The following is a 21,913-nucleotide window of genomic DNA, read 5'->3' as shown; positions in this document are numbered from 1 at the left end:
CACCTGGCATGCATTACCTGGCATGCATTAGCTCGCTCTTTCTGATATACCTCTAGCTGCTCCACCTGTAGGATTGAGGGGTGGGTGGGAGGGGGAAGCAATGAAGGCAGACGTGAAAACACCACAAAAAGCAGCTGGGGCAACTTGTGGCAAGGGTGGGAGCTCTACTGCCAACCCAATCCAGACCGAGAGGGTGTTGCTCATCCCTTCCCCAGAGGCTCAGAGCTGAGAGGGCAGTATATAAATCAGAGGAGAAGACTTGTGGAACCTGGAGGGGCAATGCTAGAACACTGCGTACATGCAGGAGCAAAAGGGAACCCATTCAAGGATAACATATAGCCAGCATCTCAAGCAAACATGGCTCCTGGACAGCAGCACCCCCTTTGTTAACTTGCATGCTTTAACTTTCAGGGAAAGTATCTACTACTGGCCTACTGCAGACCCCAAAGTTCGAGAGCAGGGGTCAGCAAACTTTTTCAGCAGGGGGCCAGTCCACTGTCCCTCAGACCTTGTGGGGGGCCGGACTATATTTTTTTTGGGGGGGGGGGTGAACAAATTCCTATGCCCCACAAATAACCCAGAGATGCATTTTAAATAAAAGAACACATTCTACTCATGTAAAAACACGCTGATTCCCGGATCCAACCCCTGGGCCTTAGTTTGCCTACCCGTGTTCTAGAGGGCTAGAGATGGAAGGAGGGTCCCCATTGCTCAAGATGCACCCCATGAGCCAACTAAGGTCTGCTGAGCCTTTCAGGCCACATCTTGCTTCTGCACATTCCCTCAATCTGGACTGCACTATACAGAATGCAGCAAGGTGCGCCCCCACCCCCAGGTGTCTTGCAACCTCATCCAATCCTGAGAGAGATGCCCTGCAGACCTGTCCCCTTCATTAAGCGAACTGGAACCAGAATTTCTAGGCAGCATGGAAAACCATTAAGAGCCACCATCATTTTCTGTCCAGCAGGCAAACCTAGGCCAGATCCCAGACCGTTTACTGCATCCGCCTAATCTCCAGAGGAAGGGCTGCCCCCAGGTGAAGCAAGGGAGTAGGGACGAAGTGGGGGGGGCGCAAAGAGAATGAGCTTTGCCCCCCACCCCTCCACCCTGTTTCAAGAGGGCAAAGAAACCACAGGGTGGGCTGGGGAGATGCAGCTGCCTAGGGTAGCCCCTGGGCAACCCCCACCCCCAAAAGCAACCGAATCCCGTGTGGGGCCTTACCTGCACCAGCTGCCTCTGCTTGCTCTCCTCGTACTTCTTCTGGGTGTCCTCGAGCACCCGCTTCATGGCGGCCACCCGCTTCTCCGAGTCGAGCTTGACCAACTCCATCTCCCGCGCATGCTGCTTCTTGGTCTGGGCCAGCTCTGCCGGCAGGTGCTGCAGCCCCCGGTTCTCCTCAGCCAGCTGTGCCTGGCCCTGCTGGAGGGCGGCCAGCTGCCCTGCGTAGCTGGCCTTCTCCGCCTGCATCTGCTGGATGGCCCGCTCCCGCTCCAGGAGCCTCTCCTTCACCGCCTGCAGCTCTGCCTGCTCCAGCTTGGCCCTGGCCAGCTCCGCCTGCAGGAGGCCGGCGGCGCTCTGCATCTGCTCCAGCTTCTCGCGGTGCTTGCTCTCCTGCGAGGCCTGCTCCGCCTGCAGCTGCTGGTAGAGGCACTTGATGGGCATCAGCTCTGCGATCAGGGCCTGGGCCCCTGCAAACTCCTGCTGCTGGGCAGAGAGCTGCTGCTCCTTCTGGAAGGCCTTCTCCTGCCAGGACTTAAGCTCCTTGCAGAGGTCCTCCTGCCGCTTGGAGGCTGCGCTCTGCTCCTTCTTCAGGGCCTCCACCGACACCCGAAGCTTCTCCGCCTGCTCCTGGGAGCTCTGCGCTTCGGCTTTCATGGTTGAGCACCTCTCAGCTGCACGGGAAGCGGCGGTGGCCATTTCCGACTGCAAGATCCGCAGCCTCTCCTCCAGCTTCTTGCTCTTCTCGGACTCAGCCAGGGCCAGCCGCCTCAGGTCCTTGATCTCCCCCTCCTTCTCCAGCTGCTGCCTTTGCATGATGGAGGTCTCCTTCTCCATGCTGCTGATGATGCTGGCCTGGCGCTCCGATTCCTGGGCACAGCGTGACAGCTGCTCCTTCCAGCTCTCCTCAGACTTGCTCTTCTCCTGGGCTGCAGCACGTAGGACGACTAGCTCCTTCTCGGCTCGGGATGCTGCCTCTCTGCTCTGGGCCAGCTCCTTTCCTTTGTCATGGAGCTCCCTCTTCAGCTTCTCTAGACTGGACTTGGATGCCTCCAGGAGCTGCTCCTGCTCCGCGGCCCTCTCCTTGTGCTGCGCCACCTCCCGCTTCAAAGCCTCCGCCTCCACCTGCTGCTCCCGCTCAGAGGCGGCTGCCACCTTCTCCAGCCGGGCAACGGTGATCTGCTGCTCCTTGCACTGCTTCTCCAGCCTCTCCACCTGCGCGCGGAGAGCCTCACACTCCTTCAGCTGCCCCTGGTAGAGCTCTCGGCTGGAGGTGGACTCCTGCTCCTGCTGCCGCTTCTGCTCCTCCAGGCTCTTGAGGGAGGCGTCCTTGGAGTGCATCATCGACTTGATGCTGTCCATCTCGGCCTTTTGGGTCCGGGCTGCCTCCAGGAACCCTTGCAGCTCGCTCTCCATCTTGGCAGCCCTCTCCTTCAGGGCCTCAGCGGAGGCCAGTTCCCCCTTCAGCTTGCTGACCGTCTTCTGCAGGTCCCTTAGCTCCTCGTTGCGGGAGATGTTCTTGAGGCGCAACTCCTCCAGCTCCCGCTCTTTCTCCCCAACCAGCTCCTGGGCCCTGGCTACCTCCTCCTGGAGCCCAGAGACTTCCACTCGGTGCTCGTTGGTGACATTCTGCAGCTGCACCTCCAGGGCTGCCTTGCTGACTTTCTCAGCGGCCAGTTCCGCCCTGGCCCGTTCCTCCTGGCCCGCCAGCCGCTTGGTTTCCTCCTTGTGCAGGGCCAGCTCCTGCTTCTGCTGCTGGGAGGCCTCTTCCAGCTTGGCCTTCAAGGACTTCAGCTGGCCAGACAGCTTCTCTGTCTCGCGTTCCTTCTCCTTCAGGGCTGCCCTGGTGCTAGAGAGGCTGGACTCAGCTGCACTCAGGTCCTTATGGCTCTGATCCCCGGCCAGCCTCACTTGAGCCTCCAGCTCGGCTACCTTGCGCTTCTCCTCAGCCAGCTCCCTGGTGACAACTTCCAGCGCCTGGGCTGCTTCATGCCCCTCCTTCTTCCCTTTGGCCAGGCTCTGGGCAGCCTCCTTCTGAGCCACAGCCACCTTCTCCTGCAGAGAGGCAATCTCTGCCCGGAGCTGGTCCTCTGTGCCCTCCTTCTCCTTGACCTGCGACGTGGCACGAGCCAAGTCCGCCTGGAGCTCAGCCAGTGCTCCTTGGTGCTTGCTGTTCAGGTGCTTCACCTGAGCCTCCAGTTCTGCCACCTTCTGCTGCTCGGCCTGCAGCCTCAGGTGGCCCTGCTCTTTCTCCCCGCTCAGCACTCGGACCTTTTCCTTAAGCCTCCCCAGCTCCCCTGGGTCTCCTTTGGCAGCCACAGAGGAGAGCTCTGCCATCTGGTGCTGCAGCTCCTCCACCTTGGTCCTGGAGGCTTCCCCCAGCTGCTGCACTTGTCGCTCCAGGGCTTGCCTCTGGGCCTTCTCCTCACCCATCTCCCGCAGGACCTGGTCCCGGTGCTTGCTCAGTTCCTGAATCTGCTCCTCCAGCTCTGCGATCCGCCGGAGGTTGCCCTCCAGGGACTCGGCCGCCCGCCTCTTCTCATCCTCCAAGATGCCTTCTGTGTTGCAGACGGACTCCTCCAGGATCAGGAGCCGCTCCTGGAGACGGGTGTTCTCCTTGGCCAGCTTCTCCTTGTCAGCCAGCTTCTGCTGTGCCTCACGAAGCTGGCCTTTCAGCACCGACACGGCTCCTGCTTGGGCCTCGCTCTGCTGGCACTGGGCGGTGAGGGCCAAGATCCTGGCCTCCAGCTCCTGGACCTTGTGGCTCAGATCAGCCTTCTCCCTCTGGGCTTCCGTGAAAGTGGCACTCTGAGCACGCAGCCGCTCGGTCAGGGTAGACAGTTCTGCCTCCTTCTCCTGGAGTTGCCTCAGGGCCAGCTCTTTCTCCTGGGCAGCCTTGTTGTATGCTTCCTGGCCTGCAGCCTCCACCTGCGTCAGTTTCTGGTTGCTCTGCTGCACCGTGCTGGTCAGCTGGTCTACCTGGAGGCTCAGCTCCTGAAGGGCTGCCCGGGAAGCCTGCTCGCTCTTCTGCAAGTCCTCAGCCAGCTGGCCCTTCTGCTGCTGCAAAACCAGCAGGTCCTGGTCCTTCTGGTGGAGGAAGCCCATCAGCTTGGCAATCTCAGCCGTCAGGGCATTGACCTGAGCGACCAGGCTCTCCTCCTGGGCACGCAAATCCTGCTCCAGCTTCTCCTTGCCTCGAGAGCTCTCAGAGAGGGAGCTCTGCAGCTCCGTGAGCAGGCCTGTGAGCTGGCGCTTCTCTGCTTCAAAGCTGCTCCTCTCGGACTGGAGGCTGGCCTCAAGCAGGTGCTTCTCCTCTTCGAGGCGGAGGACCGTTGCCTGCAGCTCGGTCTGCTGGCCACTCAGGTGGGCCACCTGCTGGTTCAGTTCTTCAAGCTGGTGGGACAAGGAACAGCGAACAAGGTTATGCACCCAGAGAACACACAGAACGAGCCTTGCTCCTTCCCCTCCAATACTGCCCAAATACAGGCTCACAGCTTATGCACTTAACTTACACAATCTCAGTTTTATGTGCTTGACCAATTTTTTTTTTAAAGGAGCGTGTGTGGTGTTGGGAGACATTCTGCACAGAAACATGTTTGTACCTTTAAGAACAGTTTTTGTGAGCTCTGGGCTAATTGGGTGCAGCTGGCCATGGCTACAAAAGGAGAAAAGCTGCAGTTTGTACTCTGCCTGCAGGAAAAACACCCACTAGCTTTGCTGTTTGTTGTTTTGAAATAAAGTCTTTATTTAGTTTGGTTTTACACCGGTCTCAGTGTGTCACAGTCTCTGTCATCTGCCATCAGTGGAAAATCCCCCTCTAACATGTGGAAGAGGTGGGGGAGTCAAAAGGGGGGAAGACAGCCAGCAATCCTACCTGCCATTGCACTCACCCTGGGAGAGCATTCAGATGTGCAGGGCGACCTTGGGAGTGTGCTGTAAGTGTAGCCCTGTGCTTTTTATGGCTTTTAAAGGGTTGTTTTGACTGTTTGCGATGTTGGGTTTACATGCTATCCCCGGAACGTAACCTCCGCATCAAGTTGAGTTGACCATACCACTCCTCAGTGAGAATGAGGCTGTGCCTAGACAGAAGGCCATGATTTGTACTCATCAGCATTCAGCACCACACTCAAGAGACGTCAGCTCTGCCTGTCTGAAGCAGAAACCAGCCAAGGCAGAGATCCAAACTGCCCAACTGTGTATGACACAGGTCACTTCCCCCACTTCGTACCTTTATGAATGTGGAGGCTGTTTTAAATTTGTTTGTTTGCCTTTTGTTTTGATGCTGTTTGTTTTTAAAGACAACAGAGCCTGACTAAAGCATCGGAAGTGCCAGGGGCAGACTTACTTTATTTTATATACTGCCCTTCATCCAAAGATCTCAGGGTGGGCCACAAGATACATGTACTGGCCAGTAAGGCAGGCGGAAGCTGTAGGGAGTGGAAAGAGTAGGCAAGTCCAGAACTAAGGCAGGCCCTGCAATACAGTGGACCAGGCCAACAATCAGTGGACCAAAACACCACCTAACAATATCTGGGAATACACAGAGATACACAACTCCTACAACTGAAGGGACTTTTCAGGTTAGTTATAGTCCATTAACAACAGAAACGGAATCAAATATTTTTACAATGCTCCAAGTCAACAGTGTTGTGGTTAGTTAGGACTGCTAGCAATAACGAAGGCAGACATTCCCTCAAGTCGCACTCTTTTTTAAGGACGTGTCTCTATAAATATACCCAATGTTAACACGTAAAGAGTCAAAAAAGCTATTAATGTTTTTTTGAATTAACAATAAAAAGCCACAAGTGCCTGCATTAACTCTGCAAAGAGTGGCTGAACTGCCCAGATGTGGTTTTCCGTTACGCAGTTTCATGACTAAAACCACGAGCCTAACATAGATGAGTCACTGGCCTGTGCCTCCGAGCAGAGCTGATGCAGAATCCCTTGGCAAATAGTTCCTGTGGGCACACTTATCGTAAGAAACTAGCTCTAAAGTCTAATTAAAGGTAAAGGTACCCCTGCCCTTACGGGCCAGTCTTGACAGACTCTAGGGTTGTGCGCCCATCTCACTCTATAGGCCGGGGGCCAGCGCTGTCTGGAGACACTTCCGGGTCACGTGGCAAGCGTGACATCGCTGCTCTGGCGAGCCAGAGCCGCACACGGAAACGCCGTTTACCTTCCCGCTAGTAAGCGGTCCCTATTTATCTACTTGCACCCGGGAGTGCTTTCGAACTGCTAGGTTGGCAGGCGCTGGGACCGAGCAACGGGAGCGCACCCCGCCGCAGGGATTCGAACCGCCGACCTTTCGATCAGCAAGCCCTAGGCGCTGAGGCTTTTACCCACAGCGCCACCCGCGTCCCAAAGTCTAATTAAGAGGTGGGAAATCCCTAGTCCGTGAGGTCCTTTCCAGCCAGCCACACCCCTTTGCCACTCAATGTCATCTGCCACCAGGCCTGGGACAGGTAAAGCCGCAGCTGGCAAAGAACCATGGGAAGCCAGGCACTCAAAGTGCCTCCCCAAGTGTCCTGTACAGCTGGCATTTGGCAGTTTGAATTTGGCACCAAATGCCCGTCAGCTGAGTTTGGTCACCTTTTCATCCAGTCCATTGGGCAACATTAGTTACCCCACCTCTTATTCAACAAAAATATCTGTTCTGCAGACATGGGACGAGTATGAATGTCTATTTTAATCAAGAACATCCCTTTTTATAATTTCATAAAATTTATACACTGCTTGACTGTGGAAAAACACACACCCTCAGAGTGGCTTACAAAAAAACAACAAAATTATCACCAAGAAAAATTAGCAACAATGATTTTGGGAACATTCGGAAAGTTAAAAGAACAATAGAGTAAAAACAGATTAACATTTGCTTCAACTTTCTAAACATCCGGGTAGGCTTGTCTAAACAAAACTGTTTTTAGCAGGCACTGAAAAGGGTACAGTGAAGGTGCCTGCCTGACGTCAACAGGCAGGGAGCTCCAAAGTGCAGGTGCTGCCACTCAAAAGGGTAAGAGAGTTCTAACAAATGTGGGAGGGGTGTTATGTGGCACCTGAAATATGCACTCCTTTTTATATAACAATGCAGTTCAACTAGTTGGCCACACAGCGTTACCAAGGGTTTCACAGAGCGAGCCACCTGACTGCCCCGGCCCCCCGTGTGACAAGTGACATTTCTCTACTGGGACCCGTCTCACCAGGGCCCTGCTCCTACCTTCAGAATGTCACCCATGACCTCTCCTTTCTCTGGCAAGGAAGTGGTCTCCCTCAGCTTCGCCATCTGGTCCTCCAGCAAGGAGTACTTTCCCTGCAGAATCTCCAGCTTCTCTTCCAAGCACCTCTGGAGAACAAGACACAGGTGGGGAATGGAATTGTGGAACCCGAGTTGAAAAGAGCCATCAACCCAGTTGGGTCCACCCCCCACCCCCAACCAGCAACAGCCACCGCCACAGAGGACTGGGGTGGCTAACACCCCAGAGGACAGGATCACACTTCAAAACGACCTTGACAGATTGGAGAACTGGGCCAAAACAAACAAGATGAACTTTAACAGGGAGAAATGTAAAGTATTGCACTTGGGCAAAAAAAATGAGAGGCACAAATACAAGATGGGTGACACCTGGCTTGAGAGCAGTACATGTGAAAAGGATCTAGGAGTCTTGGTTGACCACAAACTTGACATGAGCCAACAGTGTGACGCGGCAGCTAAAAAAGCCAATGCAATTCTGGGCTGCATCAATAGGAGTATAGCATCTAGATCAAGGGAAGTAATAGTGCCACTGTATTCTGCTCTGGTCAGACCTCACCTGGAGTACTGTGTCCAGTTCTGGGCACCACAGTTCAAGAAGGACACTGACAAACTGGAACGTGTCCAGAGGAGGGCAACCAAAATGGTCAAAGGCCTGGAAACGATGCCTTATGAGGAACGGCTAAGGGAGCTGGGCATGTTTAGCCTGGAGAAGAGGAGGTTAAGGGGTGATATGATAGCCATGTTCAAATATATAAAAGGATGTCACATAGAGGAGGGAGAAAGGTTGTTTTCTGCTGCTCCAGAGAAGCGGACACGGAGCAATGGATCCAAACTACAAGAAAGAAGATTCCACCTAAACATTAGGAAGAACTTCCTGACAGTAAGAGCTGTTCGACAGTGGAATTTGCTGCCAAGGAGTGTGGTGGAGTCTCCTTCTTTGGAGGTCTTTAAGCAGAGGCTTGACAACCATATGTCAGGAGTGCTCTGATGGTGTTTCCTGCTTGGCAGGGGGTTGGACTCGATGGCCCTTGTGGTCTCTTCCAACTCTATGATTCTATGACTGCATCACCTCTGACTGCTGGAGGCAGATGCACCCGCTCACACCTCTTCTGGTCCAGGGAGGCAAAGGACCATGGGCAATGAGCACACAGTGCCTCCTCCTTTCCATCTAGTGAACTTTTCCAGGGATCTACCCATGTGGCTGTGTGGTGTCCAACAAGGAAAAAGCCACATTACTTATCTGCAACTCACTGCCCCTACACAAACCCCTGCTGCCCAAGACTGAGCCCAGGGATGACCTCCTCTCCGTCAAGGGGGAGGGGCTCTCTGCTTGTTAAGAGTGAAATGTGTGAAGCATAACAACTGAACAGCCACCACCATTACTGCACATACCCACAACCTCCTTAAATAGCTCTTATCGGGGGAGAGCACAACAGAAGTGGCAGCCACAAGCAGCAACTATGTTTTGAGCATACTCAGAGCTCAGGAAGCATGACAGAAGCATCTGTTGAAAGGCAAATATCCCTGACCAGAAGCAGAGGCCCTGGGAACTCAATCTGTGTTGTTACAAATCCCTTTTCGGCACACTGTAGGGTGTACAAATGGCACACCTACTTCTTCATGCCATTCCTATTATGGGCTATAAAAGCTACTGCTGAAGGTACCAGAGCCAATCTAGCCTGCTCCTTGCTTTGCTGGCCTATTTCCACTCTGCCTGGGAAAGCCAAGACTGATCCCAACTACAAAAGCTGCTGCTGAAGTTGCCAGAGGCCACCTTACCTGCCAGTCCAGAGAAACACGCTGCTCAGGATGTCTAGAGGCAATCAGGGCAGGGGGCTGTTTAGGGGCTTTAATTTTGGTGGTACATTGTTTTTGCTGTTTAATTTTTTTTTGTCTTTTTGTCGTTCAGCCTTCTTATGAATTAGAGGGGGGGTTGTTTACTCTGATTATTTGTTAAGGAGACATTTTCATTAACTTATTTAAAAAATCCTGTATTTTGTAGCTTAGTGAAATTATGTATTTGTTAGCAGGCTGAAGCATCATTTACTGCAGAAAATCAATGACGGTGATGACCATATGGACAAGGAGAACAGACCTCCTGGCCTTACCCCCTGGGGGTGGAAGGGGGGTGTCTTTTCCTGCCCACTGACCTTCTCACTGAGGGCACTGCTCAGCTCCCTCTCCAGGCGGCTCCTCTGCTCCTCCCATTCCCTTAGAGCTGTGTTGTGCTCTTCCGAGAGCTCATTCATGGCTTCCTGTAGTTCCGTGTGAACGTGAGCAAATTCCCGCAGCTGTGTTGCAAACACAGGGAAAGGATTTATTTGACACTTGCTGCCTTTGTCTTTAGCACTGGTACAAACTCCCCTGCCCTGAAATTGTGGCAGACTGTGCAGAACAAACCCTCTACTGCAAGTGTGTAATGAAACATGCAGAAAAGGCAGCAGCAAAACGTGGCTGGCATTTGTTGGAGACAAGCAAATAACATTTCCTTCTCAATGAACTTCTAAGACAATTCATCTGTTATTTTAAACCACAGGAGGACACTGTCTAGCAACCTAGCCTGCACTTGCTTGTAAGTCTCTATAGGCTAATTCCACCCCTTAAAAGCTGAGCAATTTTGTTGCTGTTTTCTCCCAGCTTGTTGAGACAGGTTGCAAAATTTCATCTCTCGCAGCTCCACTAATCCTATTAATAGTTCCTGCATCAATAAAGCCTCTGAACTCCAGAAACTAAGTTATTATTCCAATCTAGCCAAGCTGTGAGGTCTGCTAACAGTATTAACGCTCCTGGTAGAATACAGGTGGTTATAGCTCAGTCGGCCTTGTTGGGATTCCTCTGAGGTCCCTGTGTTCAATTCAAAGACAAGCATAAGCATTGTTAAGGAGCATTGAATTGGGGGACCGAGGTTTTACGAAAGGGACCTCATAGCTCAGGGTGGAGTCCATCCTTTACATCCAGCATGTTGCAGATCTAATCTATAGTTAAGAGGGTCCCAGGTAATGGGGAAGAGACCTCTCTGTCTGCCTGAGGGTCCCAGGGAACCACGGCCAGTCAGAGCAGACAAGATGGACCAGTGGCGTGACTCTGTGTAAGGGAACCACAAGTTCCTCTAAGGCCTTCACATGGGGACTTGTGTAACCTGCTCTGCTGCTGTAGTTTTTACTTGCCTCTCTTTATTCTGATGCTGTGTTTTGTAATTATTATATGGTTTGTTTTATGTACTGTTTCTTGCTATTTGTATAGATGAAGGGCAGGATAGAAATATCTTTAATCAATAAACGAAATAATCACTTGAGTTCAAGATTCCCTGTGGTCTATGACACATGAGCTGAGAACGGGGCACATCTCTCCCGGGTGCCACCTCAATGCCTTTCTGCTCCAAGACCAAAACTCAACGAACCCTTTCCAGGATCTCAAGGCGCAGAAAAGGAATCAAGGGTCACCCGAGTTTCAGGCAGAGGCAATACCTCAACCTGCAGGTCCAGTATAATTGTGCTTCTCCCCACCCCCAACCCCACATTTGGAGACTACAAGGCTGCTGCAGCAACAGAAAACAGGTGCTCACGTACCCTGAAAGCAAGATCCCCATTCTCTTCTGAGAGCTGGTTGATTTTCCGGTCCATCTGGCCTTTTTCAGTTTTCAGGTCTTGGCACTGCTTCAGTGTCTCATGTAGGCGCATGAGGAGGCTGAGGGAGAAAGAGAGAGAGGCAGGCATGACAAGAAGCAAGAGCGCTACTTGAGGCCAAGAGTGGCTCCCTCCCTTGGCCTGGGCTCTGGAGCCAAGAGCAGCTCAGGGAACCTCTCCCAACACAGGGTGCGGATCACCTCCTTCCTTGGAGGTTTTTAAACAGAGGTTAGATGGTCATCTGTCACGGGTGCTTCAGCTGAGATTCCTGAAATGCAGGGGGTTGGACTAGAGGACCCTTGGGGTCCCTTCTAACTCTATGATTCTATGATCATAGGAAGCAGGCAACACACAGGCGGGGCTTGAGCCTCCACTACGAGGCCGAGAGCTCTTTGGGTTGGAAGACAGCCTGGTTGCCTGCCTTGCTCCACAACTTTTAAGGGTTGCTGCTGCTATGACTTCTTGAGGGAGCTCCATGCTTAGAACAGCTCAGCTCCCTTTAAGTACTATGAAATCCAAAGTCCAATACAGTAGACTTTGAAAGATGCCATGCGCAAGGCTCTTGGGGGCTGACAAACCAGCATCCCTTTGTCAGGGCCCATGTCAACTTCTGAAAAGGGGGTTTAGTCAAAGCAACAGCAGAGGGCCAACAAATCCTAGTCCAGGGTTTCCCAAACTTGGGTCTCCAGCTTTTGTTGGACTACAACTCCCATCATCCCTAGCTAGCAGACCAAGTGGTCAGGGATGATGGGAATTGTAGCCCCAAAACAGCCAGAGACCCAAGTTTGGGAAACCCTGCCCTAGGCTGAGCACATCAGATCCTGCTTACCATGGACCTCTGGGATATAATAGGGACCAAGATTCCACATCTTCCCCCTTCCGAGTGAATGATCAGGAGCTTGAGAGAGGGGAGAGTAAATGAGGGGAAAGAAGACATGCCTTCCTCCTCTCTCCCCACTGAATGTCAGCCACAAACAAGTCTGAAGGAGGAAGAGAATAATTCTCAACTGTTTTAAAGAAGAATCAACTCCAAGCAGCTGAAGGCGATCATAAGCCAGGTGTGCCTAGGGAAGAGATTTGCAAATGACTCTCAGCTGTTTCTTAAATGGCACCCATGAGCCAGATACTATAACACCACGGCAGTGGCACAGTCCCTAGAGCACTGACAGCATTTCCTCCCTCTCCTTTCTTTCAAGGAGCTGCGCTAGAGCAAAGGCACATGGATCCTTTGCCTTTTCTTGACAATAATGCTACGGAGCAGCTTAAGTCAGAGACAGCGACTGGACCTGGGTCAGTGGGTGAGCTTCATAGCTGATAGAAAGGACAAGGTGGAGGGTAGACAAGATAAGCAAAGATGCTAGCAGGGTGGAGAGCAAATTGGTTGGAGCTTTTTAAGGCAAAGGCACCAGTCATGGCAAGGAAGGCACTAAAGGCCCAAACAGCACACAAAAGATAGTGAAGGGCAGTAAAAACAAGTAAGATAATAAGACAAATAAGGATAATGAAAAGGGCAGGAGCTAAGGAGAGAGCCTGGCTGCTTCGATTAAAGGCAGGAACAACTGAGGTGCACGGTGGGAACTACCTAGTTCCCAAGGTGTCCTCACCACCTTTGACCAGCAGGTGAAGCCAGAGGCCAACACTATTTTCTTACCCGGCAAAGTCTTCTTCAAAACAACCCAGCACCCCAAATCTGAGCCAGGAAAGTCCAACAGAGCAAATCAGTATCATTTAGTAGGTTTCTATCCCACTTTTTGACTTAAGTCTTCAAAGTAGTGAGCTAGACACAAAATGTAGAGAACCAGAGGGGCTGCCCTAGTGGGACATTCCGGCTCGAGGGAGGAAGTACCTCTCGTTTTTTTCTCTGAGTTCCTCCATTTCCTTGGATTCCAGCTGATCCGCTGCTTGCTTCTCATGCAGGAGGGTCAGGCGGTCGATCCGCTGCTTCATCATCAGGATCCGCGTTTCTGAAGCAGGAGGGGAGAAGAGAGGGCACTGATTATTCAGAAACTACCGTATTTTTCGCTCTATAACACGCACCCGACCATAACACGCACATAGTTTTTAGAGGAGGAAAATCTGTAGGCATGCCACCCGTAGGCATTTCCTCCATAACACGCACAGACATTTCCCCTTACTTTCTAGGAGGAAAAAAGTGAGTGTTATGGTGCAAAAAATACGGTAAAAGGCACATGGTGGCCTTCCCCCTGTACAGCAACCAGGCTCCTCTCCATCCAGACACAGCGACTCTGGACGGGCTGTGTGTTGCTCTGCCTCCCAGCAACCCAACAACAGGGTTGCACAATAGACAGAGCAGCACAGGGAACAAAGACAAATAACAATAGCATCTGAACACAGGATTAGGCAACTTGCTCACTTTGCAGAAATTTAATCTGACTGCAGAATTTGGAGGGAGGAGCGTGAGGGAGTTTGCGTCTGGCATGCGCCCTCTTTAACAGAAAGGAGAACTTGTGGGGCCAGTAAAGAGGTTTGCCAGATGGATCTACAGCTGACCACAATTAGGAGCAGGATTTTAAGTTCTAGTCCATGGAAAGTTCCATTAGGATCCTAACAGATCATCAAGTTCTTATCTAGATAATATTCCTTCTAGTTAGATTATTATGTTATGCACTTGTGGGTACCAGACTTCCCTAAAACTCCTGGGTTCAATAAGGGTTGGGATTTAATCAAGGTAAATGTTAAAATAGAAGCCAGGCCAGTTTCCTGATGAGGTAGGCCAGGCATAGGTAAACTCCGGCCCTCCAGATGTTTGGGACTACAATTCTCATCATCCCTGACCGCTGGTCCTGGTAGCTAGGGATGATGGGAATTGTAGTCCCAAACATCTGGAGGGCTGGAGTTTGCCTATCCCTGAGGTAAGAGCTTGGGAGATGAGCCATTTAGAGAACACTGGGAAGGTAAGCAATTAGGAAAACAAAAGAAGGAGGGGGCTCTGGGCCAATAGCAAATGAGAGAGTTGGTTAGAAGACAGAGGGAGAGTTTAAAGTGGAGTCTTTAGGGTTGGCTGCAATCTGACCTAGCGATGAAAAATGGTTGCAGGCTGGCAAAGGCAGCAAGCTGGAGAGAGGGTCAGTGCACAGTGGTGAATTTGTTTGAATTCCAGGCTGTAGCTATGCAAACAAGGCCCTTTGTGGTGCTAATGCTCTGAGTCCCTCCATCGCAGGTTCAGGTTGTATATATGCATAAACAAACCATATATCCTAAAGACACCACAGTCTGAGCCGTGCCTCATTTCCAAAAGGAAACACGAACCCTGGGTAAGCAGACCTGGAACCACTGGAATCTTGCCCGCTGAGATTGGGGTGGAGTGCAACAACTATTAATAATGGTTTTTTGTCCCAAGCTCCCTCTAGGAGCCCAGGGCAGCCATACAACATCAGTTAAAACAGCAGGAAAAAACCCACACCTACAGTCTCCAAGGAACCGCTAGCAATGCTTTTGCCGCCACACCCATCCCCGATGGTTCACTGCTACCACCCTCTTTTCCTGCAACTGAGAGGTTCAGGAGCACTTTCATTGCTTCTTCCCACAAAATGTGCTTGAGAAAAGGGCTCTGCTTGTCTCAGCACCCTGGCAGCAACCACTCCACTCCAGTGGCTGACCCCCTCACCTTTCTCATCAACAAGCTTTCGGCTCTCTGCCAGCTCGTGTTCCAGCTCATCCCGATTTTCTCTCTCGTCTTCCAGCAGCTTCTTCAGCTTCCTTATCTGAAACTGGGGTGAATGCATGATGTCACCCATAGGAGAGGCAGAGGAGCCAGGGAGCAACCTGCAAAGAAGTACCAGCCATCTGCATTTGAATTTTTATTTTTTACATGTGAAAGATGCTTGCACAAAACGCTTGCTGAGCAAAATGTGGTTCATGTTATGACATCCAAAAGGAAACAAGTATAAATGGTTAACCAGTCAGATTTTACAAGAACTATTAAAAATTCCACATTTTGCCAAGAAACATGACCCAGCCATCCCATTTATCTAGCTGACACACAAAGAGATGTGTTTTGCAATGTCCCCAAACATGCTGTGCTAACCTCACTCAGGCTACAAGGAAAGTAATATGGTCTTAGAAAGCCATCCCTGCAATTGTAACAGGGAAGAGGGTCTAGAGCAAGACAACGCAGGCATCTGTTCCTAGCTTCTCTCTGCACAAGTTCAGCAAATACTAGCAATGGAGAGCCAGGGATACCACCATGCAAGCTGCAAAGAGGTTGAAGCAGAGTTCAAATCCCAGCTTATCCCATGCCACTCAGCCAATGAGAGCACGGCCAACGTCAGCAACACCCGCAGTTGTGTCACTGCAGACAGCAATGAGAGCTCAGCTGAACAAGGCCCTCTGTGAGATCACACAGAGACTGCCAAGAAGTGGACACGGTTCAGGCTCTATGACATGCACCACCTTCCATTACGGCTGACGGCAGAACTCGCTCCCAATCAGGCTTCCAGAATTCTTCTGGCCCCACTTGGCAGACAGTGTGAGGCAACTTCCTGTGTTCCTGAGTCAAACCCTGGTCCATCCAGCTCAGTACAGCCTACACTGACTGGCAGTGGCTCTCCAGGATTTCAGGCAGGGGTCTCATCTGGAGGTGCCCGTGGGGATTAATCCTGGCGCTTCCTCAATGCAAAGCAGGCCCTCTACCATGGAGCTACTGCCCCTTCCCCTGAAGCAGAACCTAACAACATTGCTTTTAAAAATTTTACTTGGAACTATTTAGAGGGCTGGAGTGAGAGCTGCTTAAAAGAACTGTCTCAGGGGAATGCACTGTATTTTCCTGAGTTTCCCTTCAAACTGTTCACCAGAAAAACACTGTGCGGAGTGGGGGAACCTAGATCTAATGAAAATGTTATTAAGTGACCTAAGGAACCATAGAGACCCAAGGTCTTGTGAAGTCTTACAGCTACTCAGCTGACTCTATAATCTAGATGATATTTGATACATTGTCATTCGCATACATTTTTATGTTATTATCTTCTATTTTTAGAAGTTTCCATTAAGTTGGCTTAAATGTAACCTCCTTCCTTGGGCATATCACTAGAAACATGAATTGAGCAGGCACACATACGCTTTCCAAACTGACATTTAAGGTCTCTTAGCCCACCGGCACCCACAATGGGATTCACCAATTCTGTTTTGAGCAGGCACACAGCTTGGCCACATGGGGGTGCTGTGGTGGAGGAAGAACTCTGTTCCCAGGCCTCACCTGGCTACCCCAGGAAGTCTCTTTACTCCAGCTTTTGACACCAGAGGTACAACATGTTTTCACAACCCTGGCCTATTCCTGCGACTGAATTTCCTTCAACTGTTTTCAATTCTGTGTCTTATATTGTTATAACCCACCTAGAATCTGCTGGTGAAGGGCAGGCGATAATGCAATAATAATAATAATTGTTGTTAATTAAGGTATGGGGCTTCACTGCCTATGCAACTCCTTCACCACCTCTTTATTCTCTCCCTGCCAGTTTCTGTGAAAACCATGAATTCCACGCTTCCAAAGGCAACTCAGAATTCTACAAAAACCCAAATTCCACCGTCACAAGCTGAGGAAAAAGCCTTGTAACTTAGTTAGATCAAAAGCAGAGATCTGGTGTCTCCTTGGAACAGAATTTGGTTTCCCCAGGCAGGGGCCATATCAAATCCTGCAAGTGCCCTGAAAGGAGGGTTTCCATCTGCCTGTGTGGCATCAGACTGCTGGAATTACAACCACGAATCCTGGGAAACAACTCATCAATAACTTACTTATTCAAGCCGGATGAAGAGGCGACCTTCTGCAGCTTCAAGAAGTGTACCTCTCGCCTTGGTGGGGTGGTCTCTTCCGAGCTGGTGCTGGAGATACTGGATGATTGTGGCACTGGAGGAAGAGGGAGGGAGTGCAGGATGTCAGAGCCAGCTTGGCAGCAGCAAAGAAAAAAGCAAAAGCAGCAAAACCTTAAGCCCAGGGTCCATTCACCCCCCACCCACCCTGTTTGGGTCAGCTGAAGAAGTTTCAGGAATGAACAATTCGGTTTATTAAGTGGACAGATCAAGCACCTTATGAAGAAAATGTTTCAGTCAGGTGTTGTTGTTTTTAGCTGAGGAAGAAAAAAACAAGCAAAAGGGGCTATGAGTGGCTTATAGAATCAGGAATACCAAATGGGAGATAGTATGTTCCCAAAGCATAAAGGACCTTTAACTGACAGTAACAGCCAGCCAATCTAAAGGCAAACACAACACACAATCAAAGTGTCTTGTGAGGACAAGGAGAAACCCACTTTCCAGGATTCTCTGCAGTTTAGGACCCCCATACAGAGGCTGCATAATGATGTTTACTCTGTATCCAACATGGAAAGTTTACAAGGCATAAAATCTTATTCTGACTCATTTGCATGCAGATATACAAGTTGATTGAGGCTGGAGATGTGCATCACTGGCGTGCAGATGTTGCATGCCAATGGGCCAGAAGCAAGAAGAGGCTTTGTCTGCCAGACAGAGTACCTCCACAGGGAAGTGTTTTTCAGAAGCCGCCACATAAGAGCTGTCAGCTCTGGACAGCAGTATTCTGCATCAATGCAGTATTTCCGGCCCTTAAAGCTCCTGCTCACTCCGACCAATTTGCAAGAGCTCAGCCAGCACCGTTCCCTTTGACTCTCCCCACCTCTGTAAATTCTGCCATGCTAAAGCGTCCACCTGGCTCCTACTTGCTTTGAAAGAGCCTGTGGAAAAGCCAGGCAGTAGCTTTTGAACCAATGCCTTAACCTCACCAAGAACACTTGCACCTCAACAGATAGCTCACCAAATAATGCCACCCCCAACTAGTGACTCAGTCTTTATCCTCTTTAGACTCACTGTATAGGAACCTCTGCCCCCCTCCAGCTGCTCACTGCTGTTCCAACAAACCTGCAGTGTGGCAGCCATGAGATCAAACTGTGTGGCCTGATCTGGGTTGAGCCACTGAAGTCAGCAGGGCAGCCTCGTGCCCCTGAAGGTATTTCAGTTCCGCATGCTCACCCGGCACTTACTTTTCTTTTGAAGGAAGGTCTCCAGATTCTCACCGAGGCAATCTTCGTTGTACAACATGAAGTTCAGTGACTTGGCCATCTCCGCCTGAGGGAACAGGGAGGAGGAGGAGGAAGAGACAGGGCAGTATGAGCAACTGTGAACCTAAGGGCAGCCTTTGTTGCTGGATGAGGCAAATGGCTCCTCTAGTTCAGCACACGGCTCTTCCCACAGTGGCCAACCAGATGCCCCCACCGGAGGAAATGTGCAGCCCTCCCTACTTGTGGATCCCAGCCAAAGGCACTTCTGGTCACATGTAAGGCCAGAGGAAGGTATCCTGTCCTTCAAGCAAGCTTTCCCCTCTGCAGCTTGTGATTGGACTATCCTTTGTGGAATGTGACCCACCCCACAACCATCACCACAGACAGTTCTTCCAGGCTCCAAATGGTCACTTAGCTGATAAGGCATCTATAGCTGGAGGCAGAATGTTTGAGTTACCTGGAGATCATACTCAACCGTGGTCCATTCTCTGGGAATCTTATCGCTCATGGAGGCATAGTAAAACAGCAGCATGACCACCTGAACGATGGCAGAGACAGAGTGATTTAACATACATACAAAGAGAGTGCAAGACTCTGCATTTTGCCCATCAGAAGATGCGAAGATATGAACTCTGGTGTGTATAGCGCTTTCTACAGATGTCCTTAGAACCTTTCTAAAATAAGCTGGATGTCGACCCAGGATTGGTTGCTATCTTTCCACCACTGGTGCGTAATTTGGAAATAGCTCCTCCCACTTATCAGGCCACCATTGTATGTGTTTAAAACAATGACTTGTGTTAATGAACTTCACTGTGAGGGCACACCTGCATGCATAGTGAAGGTGATCTAGGAGAGCTGTGGAGTGGAATAAAACTTTGGTCAAGAGACTAGCTCATGATGGAAATCTAGAGGGCTGGTGGAGTCTGTGGGGGAAGGCAGCATATGACCCACCAATGGTTAACTTTAATCTTGCATATTGCTTTTCAAAGTCTAATAGCAAAGTCACATATTCATATTCTATTTTGCTTTCCATATAATCATCATCCGCATAACATTGTTCATTATTTTTCCCTTTCCCAATATTTATTCATGTACCATGTACTGTTGATTGCTCCTTCATACCATTACGCTCACCCGTTTTATAAGCTGCAATGTGTTTCCTTCTGTCGATGACTTTAAAATATTTATTTTCTAATGCATTTCAGCTTATTGAGCCCTGTTTGAGCACCACCCTCATCCTCTGGGGCATGTTAAGAATCTCATTAGCATGTCCTCTTGACGCTGCTAACCACCATCTCCCACAATGAGATTTAACTTGCCAGCCTGAGCCCCTAAATAAAGAGAGCAGCAGGTGTGTGCATACCTTGGCTAGTTCCAACTCCTCCGCTGCTAGAAGCTTCTCCTCAGATACCAAGTTCTGTGCTGTAGATTTGTGCTTGCAACGTTCTGGAAGAGGAATGTGAATTTTAAAAAGGCATCTTTGAATTCAATCACAGCACCAACCCCAAGGAAAAGGTCTAGACTAGTTATGGAACCCAAAACAATCCCACACCTGCACCCCATCCACAGGTGGAAGGCTGCCAAACTGAGAGTGCAGGGGTGGTTTATCAAAAAGGTCTAGGAAGGTTTTTGGCTGCAAAAATGAGGAGTGTAGCCACTACATTTTTGTCCATTTCGCCTCTAAAGCTTAGATTGCTTTACATCTCTGTACACCTCATCCTTTTAGCTGCTCTGGGGCATTTACTGCTCAGAAGCAGCAGAGGCGTCCCAATGGCTTCCTCTCCTTTAGCTGTGGCAGCTTGCCATGAGCACCTTTGGACTGCACCTGAGATCAGGCTTGAAATAGCCTTTAACCCAGTGGACCCAAGGCAAGTAAGAATCACCTCTGGGTGGCTAAATGTCTCTGGCTGAGTTTTCTCTCTTCTCTCCTGCACAAGGGGGACCAGCAGGCAGAAGGGGAACTTAAGCCTAGCAAGTCTTGCCATGCTTATTCCCTCCCCCTCCCCTGGCCTTACATGGGTAGAGGGACCTCCTGGCTACTTTCTTCCAATGCTCAATCTTTACAAAATCATTGTGGGAGCTGCACATAGGCTCACATACTCTTGTAATTTTTAACTGTATGAGTGGGGAAAAGCAGTGCAGTATGGAAAAGTGCCACTCTTGCCACCAACTCTAGCCATCTTCTAGGAACAGGGGAGAATGTTAAGAAGTTTCTGCATTAACAACAGCTTTGTGTGCCAGCTTCCTCCACATTGGAGAGTGTGCCAGATGGAGGCTCAAGCTGATGTGTAGACAACAGATTATCTAAATCAGAAAAGAGCCAAGATGCACCAAGTGGCAGGAGCTCTTACTCTTGAGAAAGCCGACGACATAGGCAACCCGGTCTGGCAAACTCTGCTGCAAAGGGTCCCGTCCCTCTTCAGAGCCATGACTGGAAGAGAACAAAGCAAGCACTTCAACAGAGAGACAGAGTCATTCCTGATGAACTATTTGACCAGAGGGATGATGAGAATCGGAAACAAATGAGGAAGAGGGACACACATTAATGCAGTTCACATCTACAGTCCAGCCTGTTTACTGTGGCACCTAGAATGGACTTCTTTGAAGCCTGAAGCTATGTAACATGGTAAAACGGTAGCCGTTTCCCTTGCGAAACTGGACAGGGAAGTAGTCTGGGTACAACTAGTTCCAATTCAAAGCAGGCTGGTGTATTTGTGGGCAGGGAGAAGTGTCATTAAGTGAAAAAGTGTATGCATTTTTAAGCTATTACGCCATTAATGAAGCAGGAGATCTAGCTAAAAGACAAAGCAAAGGATTTTTTTTGCTTGCTTCGTAAAGGGCATTCATACAATAAAGCAATCTGAAATAGACTTCCTATGAACATAGAAGATTAAATGATGTATCAGTCCCTAAAGCTGTCCAATCAAGCCCTCCCCATGATTTCCTGTTGATTTGGACTACAACTCCCATGAGTCCCAATGATCATGGCCATATGGTGCTGGGCCTGATAGCAGTTGTAATCCAAAACATCCGGAGGGCACCAGGTTGGGGAAAGCTGATCTGATTGTTCTTGAAAAGGCAGCAGTGGGAAACACCACAATTGCCAGCTGCTTATCATTGGTATCGACCAGAAACTATGGGAGCATCTGACTGGGTTCATACTGGGAACGGTGGGTGGGGAAAAGACTTGATGATCAGACTGCAAGACTAACACAGACCAGAACACAAAATGAACCCTCAGAAAGACAACAGCTATCCCTGGTGTCCTCCACTTATCCTTTGCATCAAAAGGCAGAACTCCCCAGACTTAATTACTAACGATTAGATTCTGTTTACTTCCTTGTTTACATTGTGAGCAACGCCCACTAGAAACTGCACAATGATGCACCCAAAAGAGCCACGAGGGGGAGCCAATTGTGCCGCTTCTCAAGTTTGCGACACTAAGAGTCAGGCCTGGAACAACCCCTGTACTATGCTGCCTGAAACAACAATCTGAGAATCATGGAGTTGCAGAGTTGGGAAAGGACCGCAAGGGTCATCTAGTCCAACCCTCTGCAATGCAGGAACCCTCTGCTCAACGTGGGTCTTGAACCCACGACCCTGAGATCAAGAGGCTCATGCTCTACCAACTTTGGAGCTATCCCAGTTCCACGCTTCACAATTTTAGGACGTTTGGTCAGTGGCATTTTTTCAGCCAAGCACCCACACTCATCTGCTCTGAGCTCAGGCTGCTCAGCAGAACCCAAACAGCTTCAGAGTCTGACACAGCAAACTGCCAAGAATTAAAATGT

General features: G+C 50.2%; 1 protein-coding gene across 12 annotated transcripts in view; it reads right to left on the bottom strand.

The window, feature by feature from the left end:
* The window catches only part of NUMA1 (nuclear mitotic apparatus protein 1), a 71,212-nt gene that overhangs the window by 12,580 nt on the left and 36,719 nt on the right, over positions 1–21,913 (bottom strand). For 9 of the 12 annotated variants that reach the window (XM_053385356.1, XM_053385360.1, XM_053385357.1 and 6 more), the window contains 12 exons: positions 20,474–20,553; positions 19,486–19,568; positions 18,580–18,660; positions 18,105–18,189; positions 16,846–16,957; positions 14,723–14,880; positions 12,941–13,058; positions 11,038–11,155; positions 9,619–9,759; positions 7,433–7,558; positions 1,222–4,611; positions 18–65 (listed from right to left, as the gene is read on the bottom strand). In XM_053385356.1, coding sequence (XP_053241331.1) covers positions 18–65; positions 1,222–4,611; positions 7,433–7,558; positions 9,619–9,759; positions 11,038–11,155; positions 12,941–13,058; positions 14,723–14,880; positions 16,846–16,957; positions 18,105–18,189; positions 18,580–18,660; positions 19,486–19,568; positions 20,474–20,553 — 4,540 coding nt within the window. The remainder of the gene's footprint in view (positions 1–17; positions 66–1,221; positions 4,612–7,432; positions 7,559–9,618; positions 9,760–11,037; positions 11,156–12,940; positions 13,059–14,722; positions 14,881–16,845; positions 16,958–18,104; positions 18,190–18,579; positions 18,661–19,485; positions 19,569–20,473; positions 20,554–21,913) is intronic. The other 3 variants (XM_053385368.1, XM_053385361.1, XM_053385362.1) reach the window with 1 other exon arrangement.

Source organism: Podarcis raffonei, chromosome 4, assembly GCF_027172205.1.
Source record: "Podarcis raffonei isolate rPodRaf1 chromosome 4, rPodRaf1.pri, whole genome shotgun sequence".
NCBI classification, from domain to species: Eukaryota; Metazoa; Chordata; class Lepidosauria; order Squamata; family Lacertidae; genus Podarcis; species Podarcis raffonei.
Note: the sequence above shows the minus strand (reverse complement) of the source record. Positions and strands in the feature narration are given on the sequence as shown.